At 44.4% G+C, this 14,523-nt stretch overlaps 1 protein-coding gene across 1 annotated transcript in view; it reads left to right on the top strand.

Annotated features, from left to right (window-relative positions):
- Positions 1-14,523, top strand: part of LOC120744184 (mucin-2-like) — a 51,729-nt gene that overhangs the window by 34,501 nt on the left and 2,705 nt on the right. The window contains exons 27-35 of the mRNA XM_040048363.1: positions 35-172; positions 281-588; positions 849-1,416; positions 6,330-6,434; positions 6,538-6,605; positions 6,817-6,933; positions 7,133-7,234; positions 7,764-8,451; positions 8,593-9,199. Coding sequence (XP_039904297.1) covers positions 35-172; positions 281-588; positions 849-1,416; positions 6,330-6,434; positions 6,538-6,605; positions 6,817-6,933; positions 7,133-7,234; positions 7,764-8,451; positions 8,593-9,199 — 2,701 coding nt within the window. The remainder of the gene's footprint in view (positions 1-34; positions 173-280; positions 589-848; positions 1,417-6,329; positions 6,435-6,537; positions 6,606-6,816; positions 6,934-7,132; positions 7,235-7,763; positions 8,452-8,592; positions 9,200-14,523) is intronic.

Below are 14,523 nucleotides of genomic sequence, written 5' to 3'. Positions count from 1 at the left end.
ACCACCGCAACTACAACCACCGCCACACCAATAGCTACAACCACCACCCCAACTACAAAAGCCGCCGCAACTACAACCACTGCTGTAACAACAACCACCGTGCCAGCCACAACTACATCCACCGCCGCAACCACAACCAATGTCCCAACTACAACCACTGCCGCAACTACAAGCACCAACCCAACAACAACCACCACCAATAACCCAACTACAACAACCGCCGCAACTACAACCACCGCCGAAATAACAACCACTGCTGCAACCAAAACCACCGTCCCAGCTACAGCTACAACAATTGCCACAACTACAACCACCCTCCCAACTACAACCACCGCGGAAACTGCCACAACTGCCGCAACTACAACAACCACCCCAACTACAACCACCACCCCAACTACTACCACCGCCGCAACCACCACCACCACCACCGCTGCAACCACCGTCCCAGCTACAACTACAACCACTACCGCAACTACAATAACCACCCCAACGACAACTACAACCACCGCGCCAACTACAACAACTGCCGCAACTACAACCACCGCTGCAACCACAACCACCATCCCAGCTACAACTACAACCACCGCCGCACCACAACCACAACCACAACCACCGCTGTAACAACAACCACCGTCCCAGCTACAACTACAACCACCGCCGCAACCACAACCACCCTCCCAACTAACCACATCCACAACTACAACCACCGCCCCAACTACAACCACCACCCCAACTACAACCACCACCCCAACTACAACCACTGCCGCAACTACAACCACCACCCCAACAACAACTACAACCACCGCCGCAACTACAACCACCGCCGCAAAAAACAACCACCGTCCCAGCTACAACTACAACCACCACCGCAACTACAACAACCACCCCAACAACAACTACAACCACCGTGCCAACTACAACCACCGCTGCAACTACAACCACCGCTGCAACTACAACCACAACCACCGCCCCAACTACAACGACCGCCGCAACCACCATCCCAACCACAACCACCGCTGCAACTACAACCACAACCACCGCTGCAACTACAACCACCACCCCAACTACAACCAGCGTCCCAGCTACAACCACCGCCGCAACAACAACCACAACCACTGCTGCAACTACAACCACCACCCCAACTACAACCACCGCCGCAACTACAACCACAACCACCGCTGCAACTACAACCAGCACCCCAACTACAACTAGTGCTACGACAACCACCACCCCAGCGACAACCATCAACCCAACGACAACCACCACAACTACAACCACCGCTCCAACGACAACCACCACCCCAACTACAGCTACATCCAGTATCCCAACTACAACAACCAGCTCAACAACAAGCATCCCAACTACAACCTCCGCCTCAACAACAACTACCATTGCAACTACAACCACTACACCAACTACACCACCACCCCAACTACAACCACCGCCCCAACAACAACCACCGCTCCAACAACAACCACCGCCCCAACTACAACCACCACCCCAACTACAACCACGGCTACAACTACAACCACCGTGCCGACTACTATCACTACAACTCCATCCACTACCCCAACTATAACCACCGTCCCAACTACAGCTACATCCAGTACCCCAACTACAACATCCGCCTCAAAAACAACCACCACCACAACTACAACCACTCACCAACTACAACCACGGCTACAACTACAACCACTACACCAACTACAACCACCACTCCAACTACACCCACTGCCTCAACTACCACAACCACTACCACTACCCCAACTACAACCACTAAAATTACAACCACTACCCCAACTACAACTTCAACTGCAGGATCAAGTACAACTACTGCCTCCACAACCAAAAGTGATGCTTGTTCCATCAGACTGGGAATGATCCATCTGCTGCTTGGACTCCTTCTCTTTACCTTTCATTGAAGTCTGAATAACACAAAAACAAACAAAAAAACATATGATGTCACAAACCTTTTCGAGATTTGAGTTGTTTAGAAATCACTGTTAAACTGAAGTCCATGAAAAAAGGTAATAGAGTATTGTTGAAGCAGACTTGGAATAAGTATGCAAGACTTCTTTGTTTGTTGGCATAGACAATTGTGTCAGTTCAATACTTAATATTATTTATAATATTTATTTTAAATATGTGTTATATGCATATTGTTTTCCATGTATGTATATGTCTGGATTTTAGTTTATACCAAGTGGGTGAAACAAAGGAGTCCTTGTAATAATAGCAAAGCATGCTTTGTAAATAAAAGAAAGAAGCACAATTTATATTTATTTATATGTTTATTGTTTCCCTTTGTCCCTTATTTTCTAAATTTCTCTCTCTACTTAATCTGCTGTATATTACTTGTGATCAAGATACAATGAAGTGTTCAAGGCCATTTCCCTAAATCTGTCTGTGTGACCACGGGTCACACATGTATAACCAGTCGGTTAAAATGGGTTTAATTTTAAACATAAAACCCAAACAAAATGGACAGCCACAGCCGCCACAATATGTCAGATTACAACCAGGTTAAAACAAATTAAAATACACCGCTGTATCGGGTCCTCGGCCCGCAGCCAGAAAGCCACTCGCAAAGCAGCAGCTCTGTACTCTGTAAATAAAAGCAGGAGATCACTTACGCTAGACAGTAAAACGCAGCGGGAGTATCTCTCCAATTATTTTGCTTTCATTACCTGTCCACAAGTTCGCGTCACACTAGAGCAGGGCGATATGACCAAAATATTTATCACGATATACATTTGAAAATTTGCGATAACAATATAACTGACGATATAATTGACACTAGACAAAATACTTTACAACTCCACAATTTTATTAGTGCAAAAAAAACCCATCAATGTATTTTCACTTAAACAAGCAGCTGTTTTTTACATTAAAGTTATATAAAAATGTAACAGTGCAAATGCAAATTCCTTGCTGACAGTTTAATCAAAAGGCATTTCCCAGTGGAAATTAGCCAACATATCCTCAGCATAACCGTGTATAATATCCACAAAACTTAAAAAGAGCTTATATACACGCAATACGGTACATTATGTTGAAGCACAGTACGTATCACTCCGCGAGGCTCCTGCCTACGCTAGCCGTAATGCTTCTGACAATCCATCAAGTGGTGCAGGTTTGTAGCTTAGTCAAAGTCGTACTAAACATCAGTCCGTAAACACAACCAGAATTCAACATAAGGCACACGGGATTATAAGATATATATTTCTAGATTTATATTTCAGAAAAATCAAAGATTGATTTTAAGTGTGCCATATTTTCCAAAAAACACGGGGTAATAACCACGGTCCGCTAGCATGCTCTACCAAAAATAGTGCTTTGTTGTGTATCCGGAGGACGAAAGCTAACCAGTTCCACACCCACTGAAGTTCCAGCATTTTACAAACCAATTCTGGTTCATCCGTTCCATTCAACGGTCCGCTTTCACCCTTGTCATTCTCATCGCCGCCGTGCCTTTTTCGCCATGTGCGTATGAAAACAAAGGCACTGCGCATACGCGTTTTTACCCATATTCTATCGCGATATTTCATTTTCTTGTCGTTGCCCCAACATTATACCGGTATTAACGTGAATGGTATGATATGGCCCCCGCCCTACGTCACACCCTAATAAATATTTGGTCAGTGGCGGTGGACTCCACTACACATCTCTCTGCCGGAGTAGCGCAATGTTTCCCACCTACAAGGGTGCAAATAACTTTAAATCTCTGCCAAAGAGCCAGACCTCAAGTGGTCCATTTGCTATGACCTACCGTTCTAACAGAAGGCTAGCGTCCATAAAAGAAGTTAAAAGTGCCAACTTGCCCGGCTTGGACCAAGCACTCGCAGCTTCAGGTGCGCTCCAGAGAATACCTAATTGCCCAAACCTGAGCTTATGAAAGGGACAAAAACCAGCTCTGCTTATCAGGGGCAGTTCTCAGGACTCACCTATCTCACATGCATTTGGTGCTGGGGAGGCTGCTGCTTACAATCCTCTGTACAGTTTTCATGACCATCAGCAGGGTCATCTTCTGGGAGGAGGGCAGGGAACTCTCCACCACAAATCTGAGTGATATTTTGCAGCATTCTCTATTGTCCAGCCTTTAGTACTTAAATGTTATAGAGTTTATACACTTATACAATAAGGCAATGATCCTCTGTCAGGACCTTGAGGTTTGACTGGAAAGTTCCATCATTCACCCGAGTTCCTTGGTCTCCACCCCTGGGCGGAGCCATCATCTCTCCTGCACTCCTGTACACCTGAGGCTGATTTCTGGGTAATCAGGTTGAGGATTTAAGCTCCACCTAGACTCTCGTTCACCACCAGTTCGTCAACAACCTCATGTTGGTATCGTTTTTTCATGCTCTTGCTACTTCTTTTTTCGTTTACTTTGAGATTAGATTAGGACATTTGGTCAGGGAATTTTATTCCCATATTGATTATAGGGTGGGACCCCCCGGCATCAGATAATAAACTGGCGGTTAGAGTCCACAGTGATGTTTCCAGAGTTATTAAAGTACTTAGGACGGGAAGTTGGACTTCCTAGGGGCGCAAAATGTTCTGAGGGTTATGCCTCCCCTCTGTTCCGGACGCGGGACATTGTCCTTGGGCGAGAGGGTTAATTCGGTTGGCCACCGTGAGCACTAGGGACACACGTTAATAGCTAGTGGTCAAGCACCACTTTACTTGCACCATTTGATGTCACACTTCTGATAATCAGTTGTCTGCTTGACGTTTATTCAGCTGTGTAAAAACTATAACTTTAATCACAGCCAAACCGATTTACTCAGGAACAAATAAAACACCGAAAAAAGGCAAACAATTACATTTTTAAGTTATCCGAGTGACTTATATATCATGTTTAACCTGAGTAGCAAAAGAGCGGGGATCTGAAAACGATGAAGCCGCGAGTCCGCTGTTCTTGCCGGCTCGAGTGACCACTGCACCCCCCGGCTTGCTATCGAGCGGGTGGGTAACAGACGTCTCCGAAAACGTCGGCGCACTTTTGCAAATATGCGATGTCTTGATAACCAAGCAGATATTTGAGATTTACACAGCTACATCTCGCCTGAAAATATGTTTTAAGTTTATTTTGTGACCCAGAAAGAGTAATAAGACTAATTTTAAAACTTAGCAGCGGCCGCCATTGTTGGCAGCTGAAATTTTGCTGGGCCGCGCTATGAATTCTGGGATATGGTGGGCCACGAAGGACACACCCGACCCATCCTTCAAATTCGGGGAAATGAAGGACGCATTGTTGGCCGCATTTGAAGGGGTCGACGATTTGGGACAGCCTTCGTCGCCTGACTGTGACGTAATCGGCCTTCAAATGCGGCCTCCGGAGGATGCAACCGACGTTTTGGGACACAGCTACAGACTCACAGGCAGGCACTACAACAGAGGGAACAGAGACGTGGGACCAGGGCAGACACAGACACTGACTGGACACGGGGATATAGCAGACAGGGGAGACAGCAACTAAGGATTACACAGAGACATAAACCACAAGACAGAACTCTAACAAAGAAACCAAAGACTAGAAATGATAAATAATATAATAAACTCAAAAAAACTCAGTGTATAAAGTGTGTAATCAGGGGTTTTACAGCCTTAAAACATCTATAATATTTTTAAAAAATAAAGCTGGCTACTTTGCAGATTTAATCTGTCGCAGGCTGTTTCCAAAACGTAACTCCTGCAATAAATGATGGACCATTGTGCAAGAAGTCCATTACCATTTACCAAAAATCTAAATTGTGTCAATTATGACTCATGAAACAGGACATGAAGTCATTCTTATTTAATGAAAAGTTAACACGTAAAAGAAAATTTCTGAGCTTGTTTTGATGCATGAATACTTGTTGTTTAATTGAAGAAGAAAGGCGTGGTAAGATGCTTTGACATCATGATTTGACGAAAGAAGACTTGACTGTATGAATGATCATGCTGTAAAATGTAAACACACCCAACCTGATGTCACCTGTTCAGTATATAAAGTGCAGTGCTGCTCCTCAGCTTTAGTATCACAGTCCAGGGAAACTAATCTGCAGAACTGACCTGTTCATCACAATGAAGCTGCTGTTTTCTCTGTTTCTTCTCTGGGCACTCTCCACCACAGGTAACTACACTCATTTCACCTGCAGGTAGAAGGGAGTCTAATTTAAAGCTTTAAATCTTTTTTTTATCTTACATTGTAATTTTTTTCCAAAGTTAGTGAGTAGTATTGACTCAACTGTAACCTGCTGTAACCCAATATGAACTTTCAAAACATCTCCTATTTGCTATATATTTAAATTGTGATGATCATTTCTGTATTCCTCTCCTGATTGCAGCTGGAGCCCTCCAGTGCCAAACCTGCACAAATTCAGCATGTTTAAGCACAGCACTGCTTACATGCTCCTCATCGGAACCAATGTGTGTTACAGCTACCATTCTAGGTAATGTTTTCTCATATAATATTTAATATTTTCACTAAATTACATCCACTGTGAAGCTATTTGTGTTCCATCAACATTAACAAACTGGACTTTGCCTTTGTAGCTACTTCATCTGGAACTCCGGTCACACAAATCTACAAGGCATGTGCATCTTCCTCCCTGTGTCCAGCCGTAACCTCTCAGACATTTTCAGTCGACCTGGGTTTTCAAAGTGCTCTGGCTTCTGCTCAATGCTGCAACACAGATAACTGCAACTCAGCAACTCTGCCAAGTAAGTTAAATACTACATTGCTCATTGATGACAAAAGAATAATATAAAGAAATAATCTGATGTTGTAAGAGTCTCTGTTCTGAAATGAAATGGCCTTCTTTTCTGTTTCAGATCCTGCTTCTCAGTCAAATAATGGTGGAGTATGCAACTTTTGTGACCCTTCCACTGGTCAGTGCTCCTCCACATTACAGTGTCAGGGAGTGGAGAACCAATGCTTCCAATCAACCAGTAAGTCTTTATGTTGTATCAGTTGTGTCATCGGTTTTCAATCAAAGATGATTTCAAATTCTTTTGTGATACTTCTAACATATAAATGAGCGGAAAATCTTAAAAAGCTGTTAAGTTGTTTTTTGCATGAAATATATTAAGCTTCCTGGAAAGTAGCCAATTTAAAACATATCCTGAAATTCTTCTTTTTCATCTGCAGTCGAAAGCGGCACCAGCACGTATCCAGGTTACGGCTGCGCATCTGCAAACCTGTGTGCAGCTGCTTCAATGCTGGGTTCTCTACCTTTCATGCAGAGCGTTGGTACAGTATCAGGTGTTGCCTGTTCTGCAGCACCAATTACAACTGCTGCCCCAACTACAACTAAAACCACCACCCCAACTACAACTACAACCACCACCCCAACTACAACTACAACCACGGACACAACTACAACTACAACCACGGACACAACTACACCACCCAACTACAACTACAACCACTGCCACAACTACAACCACCACCCCAACTACATCTACAACCACCACCCCAACAACAACCACCGCCCCAACTACAAGCACAACCACCGCCGCAACTACAACCACCGCTGTAACAACAACCACCGTCCCAGCTACAACTACATCCACCGCTGCAACCACAACCACTACCCCAACTACAACCACTGCCGCAACTACAACCACCACCCCAACAACAACCACCACCAATGACCCAACTACAACAACCGCCGCAACTACAACCACCGCTTCAACCACAACCACCATCTCAGCTACAACTACAACCACAACCACCGTCCCAACTACAACCACCGCCGCAACTACAACCACCGCCACAGCTACCACTGCAACTACAACCACCGCAACTACACCCACCACCACACCAATAGCTACAACCACCACCCCAACTACAAAAGCCGCCGCAACTACAACCACTGCTGTAACAACAACCACCGTCCCAGCCACAACTACATCCACCGCCGCAACCACAACCAATGTCCCAACTACAACCACATCCGCAACTACAAGCACCAACCCAACAACAACCACCACCACTAACCCAACTACAACAACCGCCGCAACTACAACCACCGCCGAAATAACAACCACTGCTGCAACCAAAACCACCGTCCCAGCTACAGCTACAACAATTGCCACAACTACAACCACCCTCCCAACTACAACCACCGCGGAAACTGCCACAACTGCCGCAACTACAACAACCACCCCAACTACAACCACCACCCCAACTACTACCACCGCCGCAACCACCACCACCACCACCGCTGCAACCACCGTCCCAGCTACAACTACAACCACTACCGCAACTACAATAACCACCCCAACGACAACTACAACCACCGCGCCAACTACAACAACTGCCGCAACTACAACCACCGCTGCAACCACCAACCACCATCCAGCTACAACTACAACCACCGCCGCAAACCACAACCACAACCACCGCTGTAACAACAACCACCCGTCCCAGCTACAACTACATCCACCGCCGCAACCACAACCACTGTCCCAACTACAACCACGGCCCCAACTACAACCACCACCCCAACTACAACCACTGCCGCAACTACAACCACCACCCCAACAACAACTACAACCACCGTCGCAACTACAACCACCGCTGCAAAAAACAAACCACCGTCCCAGCTACAACTACAACCACCACGGCAACTACAACAACCACCCCAACAACAAACTACAACCACCGTGCCAACTACAACCACCCGCTGCAACTACAACCACCGCTGCAACTACAACCACAACCACCGCCCCAACTACAACGACCGCCGCAACCACCATCCCAACCACAACCACCGCTGCAACTACAACCACAACCACCGCTGCAACTACAACCACCACCCCAACTACAACCAGCGTCCCAGCTACAACCACCGCCGCAACAACAACCACAACCACTGCTGCAACTACAACCACCACCCCAACTACAACCACCGCCGCAACTACAACCACAACCACCGCTGCAACTACAACCAGCACCCCAACTACAACTAGTGCTACGACAACCACCACCCCAGCGACAACCATCAACCCAACGACAACCACCACAACTACAACCACCGCTCCAACGACAACCACCGCCCCAACTACAGCTACATCCAGTATCCCAACTACAACAACCAGCTCAACAACAAGCATCCCAACTACAACCTCCGCCTCAACAACAACTACCATTGCAACTACAACCACTACACCAACTACAACCACCACCCCAACTACAACCACCGCCCCAACAACAACCACCGCTCCAACAACAACCACCGCCCCAACTACAACCACCACCCCAACTACAACCATGGCTACAACTACAACCACCGTGCCGACTACTATCACTACAACTCCATCCACTACCCCAACTATAACCACCGTCCCAACTACAGCTACATCCAGTACCCCAACTACAACATCCGCCTCAAAAACAACCACCACCACAACTACAACCACTACACCAACTACAACCACGGCTACAACTACAACCACTACACCAACTACAACCACCACTCCAACTACACCCACTGCCTCAAACTACCACAACCACTACCCCAACTACAACCACTAAATTACAACCACTACCCCAACTACAACTTCAACTGCAGGATCAAGTACAACTACTGCCTCCACAACCAAAAGTGATGCTTGTTCCATCAGACTGGGAATGATCCATCTGCTGCTTGGACTCCTTCTCTTTACCTTTCATTGAAGTCTGAATAACACAAAAACAAACAAAAAAAACATATGATGTCACAAACCTTTTCGAGATTTGAGTTGTTTAGAAATCACTGTTAAACTGAAGTCCATGAAAAAAGGTAATAGAGTATTGTTTGAAGCAGACTTGGAATAAGTATGCAAGACTTCTTTGTTGTTGGCATAGACAATTGTGTCAGTTCAATACTTAATATTATTTATAATATTTATTTTAAATATGTGTTATATGCATATTGTTTTCCATGTATGTATATGTCTGGATTTTAGTTTATACCAAGTGGGTGAAACAAAGGAAGTCCTTGTAATAATAGCAAAGCATGCTTTGTAAATAAAAGAAAGAAGCACAATTATATTTATTTATTGTTTATTTGTTTCCCTTTGTCCCTTTGATTTTCTAAATTTCTCTCTCTACTTAATCTGCTGTATATTACTTGTGATCAAGATACAATGAAGTGTTTCAAGGCCATTTCCTAAATCTGCTGTGTGACCCACGGGTCACACATGTATACCAGTCGGTTAAAATGGGTTTAATTTTAAAATAAAACCCAAACAAAATTGACAGCCACAGCCGCCACAATATGTCAGATTACACCAGGTTAAAACAAATTAAAATACACCGCTGTATCGGGTCCTCGGCCCGCAGCCAGAAATCCACTCGGCAAAGCAGCAGCTCTGTACTCTGTAAATAAAAGCAGGAGATCACTTACGCTAGACAGTAAAACGCAGCGGGAGTATCTCTCCAATTATTTTGCTTTCATTACCTGTCCACAAGTTCGCGTCACACTAGAGCAGGGCGATATGACCAAAAATATTTATCACGATATACATTTGAAAATTTGCGATAACAATATAACTGACGATATAATTGACACTAGACAAAATACTTTACAACTCCACAATTTTATTAGTGCAAAAAAACCCATCAATGTATTTTCACTTAAACAAGCAGCTGTTTTTTACATTAAAGTTATATAAAAATGTAACAGTGCAAATGCAAATTCCTTGCTGACAGTTTAATCAAAAGGCATTTCCAGTGGAAATTAGCCAACATATCCTCAGCATAACCGTGTATAATATCCACAAAACTTAAAAAGAGCTTATATACACGCAATACGGTAACATTATGTTGAAGCACAGTACGTATCACTCCGCGAGGCTCCTGCCTACGATAGCCGTAATGCTCTGACAATCCATCAAGTGGTGCAGGTTTGTAGCTTAGCAAGTCGTACTAAAACATCAGTCAGTAAACACAACCAGAATTCAAACATAAGGCACACGGGATTATAAGATATATATTTCTAGATTTATATTTCAGAAAAATCAAAGGATTGATTTTAAGTGTGCCATATTTTCCAAAAAACACGGTAATAACCACGGTCCGCTAGCATGCTCTACCAAAAATAGTGCTTTGTTGTGTATCCGGAGGACGAAAGCTAAACCAGTTCCACACCACTGAAGTTCCAGCATTTTTACAAACCAATTCTGGTTCATCCGTTCCATTCAATGGTCCGCTTTCACCCTTGTCATTCTCCATCGCCGCCGTGCCTTTTTCGCCATGTGCCTATGAAAACAAAGGCACTGCGCATACGCGTTTTACCCATATTCTATCGCGATATTTCATTTTCTTGTCGTTGCCCAACATTATACCGGTATTAACGTGAATGGTATGATATGGCCCCGCCCTACGTCACACCCTAATAAATATTGGTCAGTGGCGGTGGACTCCACTACACATCTCTCTGCCGGAGTAGCGCAATGTTTCCCACCTACAAGGGTGCAAATAACTTTAAATCTCTGCCAAAGAGCCAGACCTCAAGTGGTCCATTTGCTATGACCTACCGTTCTAACAGAAGGCTAGCGTCCATAAAAGAAGTTAAAAGTGCCAACTTGCCCGGCTTGGACCAAGCACTCGCAGCTTCAGGTGCGCTCCAGAGAATACCTAATTGCCCAACCTGAGCTTATGAAAGGGACAAAAACCAGCTCTGCTTATCAGGGGCAGTTCTCAGGACTCACCTATCTCACATGCATTTGGTGCTGGGGAGGCTGCTGCTTACAATCCTCTGTACAGTTTTCATGACCATCAGCAGGGTCATCTTCTGGGAGGAGGGCAGGGAACTCTCCACCACAAATCTGAGTGATATTTTGCAGCATTCTCTATTGTCCAGCCTTTAGTACTTAAATGTTATAGAGTTTATACACTTATACAATAAGGCAATGATCCTCTGTCAGGACCTTGAGGTTTGACTGGAAAGTTCCATCATTCACCCGAGTTCCTTGGTTCTCCACCCCTGGGCGGAGCCATCATCTCTCCTGCACTCCTGTACACCTGAGGCTGATTCTGGGTAATCAGGTTGAGGATTTAAGCTCCACCTAGACTCTCGTTCACCACCAGTTCGTCAACAACCTCATGTTGGTATCGTTTTTTCATGCTCTTGCTACTTCTTTTTTCGTTTACTTTGAGATTAGATTAGGACATTTGGTCAGGGAATTTTATTCCCATATTGATTATAGGGTGGGACCCCGGCATCAGATAATAAACTGGCGGTTAGAGTCCACAGTGATGTTTCCAGAGTTATTTAAAGTACTTAGGACGGGAAGTTGGACTTCCTAGGGGCGCAAAATGTTCTGAGGGTTATGCCTCCCCTCTGTTCCGGACGCGGGACATTGTCCTTGGGCGAGAGGGTTAATTCGGTTGGCCACCGCGAGCACTAGGGACACACGTTAATAGCTAGTGGTCAAGCACCACTTTACTTGCACCATTTGATGTCACACTTCTGATAATCAGTTGTCTGCTTGACGTTTATTCAGCTGTGTAAAAACTATAACTTTAATCACAGCCAAACCGATTTACTCAGGAACAAATAAAACACCGAAAAAAAGGCAAACAATTACATTTTTAAGTTATCCGAGTGACTTATATATCATGTTTAACCTGAGTAGCAAAAGAGCGGGGATCTGAAAACGATGAAGCCGCGAGTCCGCTGTTCTTGCCGGCTCGAGTGACCACTGCACCCCCCGGCTTGCTATCGAGCGGGTGGGTAACAGACGTCTCCGAAAACGTCGGCGCACTTTTGCAAATATGCGATGTCTTGATAAACCAAGCAGATATTTGAGATTTACACAGCTACATCTCGCCTGAAAATATGTTTAAGTTTATTTTGTGACCCAGAAAGAGTAATAAGACTAATTTTAAAACTTAGCAGCGGCCGCCATTGTTGGCAGCTGAAATTTTGCTGGGCCGCGCTATGAATTCTGGGATATGGTGGGCCACGAAGGACACACCCGACCCATCCTTCAAATTCGGGGAAATGAAGGACGCATTTGTTGGCCGCATTTGAAGGGGTCGACGATTTGGGACAGCCTTCGTCGCCTGACTGTGACGTAATCGGCCTTCAAATGCGGCCTCCGGAGGATGCAACCGACGTTTTGGGACACAGCTACAGACTCACAGGCAGGCACTACAACAGAGGGAACAGAGACGTGGGACCAGGGCAGACACAGACACTGACTGGACACGGGGATATAGCAGACAGGGGAGACAGCAACTAAGGATTACACAGAGACATAAACCACAAGACAGAACTCTAACAAAGAAACCAAAGACTAGAAATGATAAATAATATAATAAACTCAAAAAAACTCAGTGTATAAAGTGTGTAATCAGGGGTTTTACAGCCTTAAAACATCTATAATATTTTTAAAAAATAAAGCTGGCTACTTTGCAGATTTAATCTGTCGCAGGCTGTTTCCAAAACGTAACTCCTGCAATAAATGATGGACCATTGTGCAAGAAGTCCATTTACCATTTACCAAAAATCTAAATTGTGTCAATTATGACTCATGAAACAGGACATGAAGTCATTCTTATTTAATGAAAAGTTAACAACGTAAAAGAAAATTTCTGAGCTTGTTTTGATGCATGAATACTTGTGTTTAATTGAAGAAGAAAGGCGTGGTAAGATGCTTTGACATCATGATTTGACGAAAGAAGACTTGACTGTATGAATGATCATGCTGTAAAAATGTAAACACACCCAAACCTGATGTCACCTGTTCAGTATATAAAGTGCAGTGCTGCTCCTCAGCTTTAGTATCACAGTCCAGGGAAACTAATCTGCAGAACTGACCTGTTCATCACAATGAAGCTGCTGTTTTCTCTGTTTCTTCTCTGGGCACTCTCCACCACAGGTAACTACACTCATTTCACCTGCAGGTAGAAGGGAGTCTAATTTAAAGCTTTAAATCTTTTTTTATCTTACATTGTAATTTTTTTCCAAAGTTAGTGAGTAGTATTGACTCAACTAACCTGCTGTAACCCAATATGAACTTTCAAAACATCTCCTATTTGCTATATATTTAAATTGTGATGATCATTTCTGTATTCCTCTCCTGATTGCAGCTGGAGCCCTCCAGTGCCAAACCTGCACAAATTCAGCATGTTCAAGCACAGCACTGCTTACATGCTCCTCATCGGAACCAATGTGTGTTACAGCTACCATTCTAGGTAATGTTTTCTCATATAATATTTAATATTTTCACTAAATTACATCCACTGTGAAGCTATTTGTGTTCCATCAACATTAACAAACTGGACTTTGCCTTTGTAGCTACTTCATCTGGAACTCCGGTCACACAAATCTACAAGGCATGTGCATCTTCCTCCCTGTGTCCAGCCGTAACCTCTCAGACATTTTCAGTCGACCTGGGTTTTCAAAGTGCTCTGGCTTCTGCTCAATGCTGCAACACAGATAACTGCAACTCAGCAACTCTGCCAAGTAAGTTAAATACTACGTTGCTCATTGAAGACAAAAGAATAATATAAAGAAATAAAAACAATAATCTGATGTTGTAAGA

Source organism: Simochromis diagramma, unplaced genomic scaffold (genome assembly GCF_900408965.1).
Source record: "Simochromis diagramma unplaced genomic scaffold, fSimDia1.1 OVJJ01000557.1, whole genome shotgun sequence".
Taxonomy (NCBI): domain Eukaryota; kingdom Metazoa; phylum Chordata; class Actinopteri; order Cichliformes; family Cichlidae; genus Simochromis; species Simochromis diagramma.
This window is presented reverse-complemented; position numbering and strand designations above follow the sequence as displayed.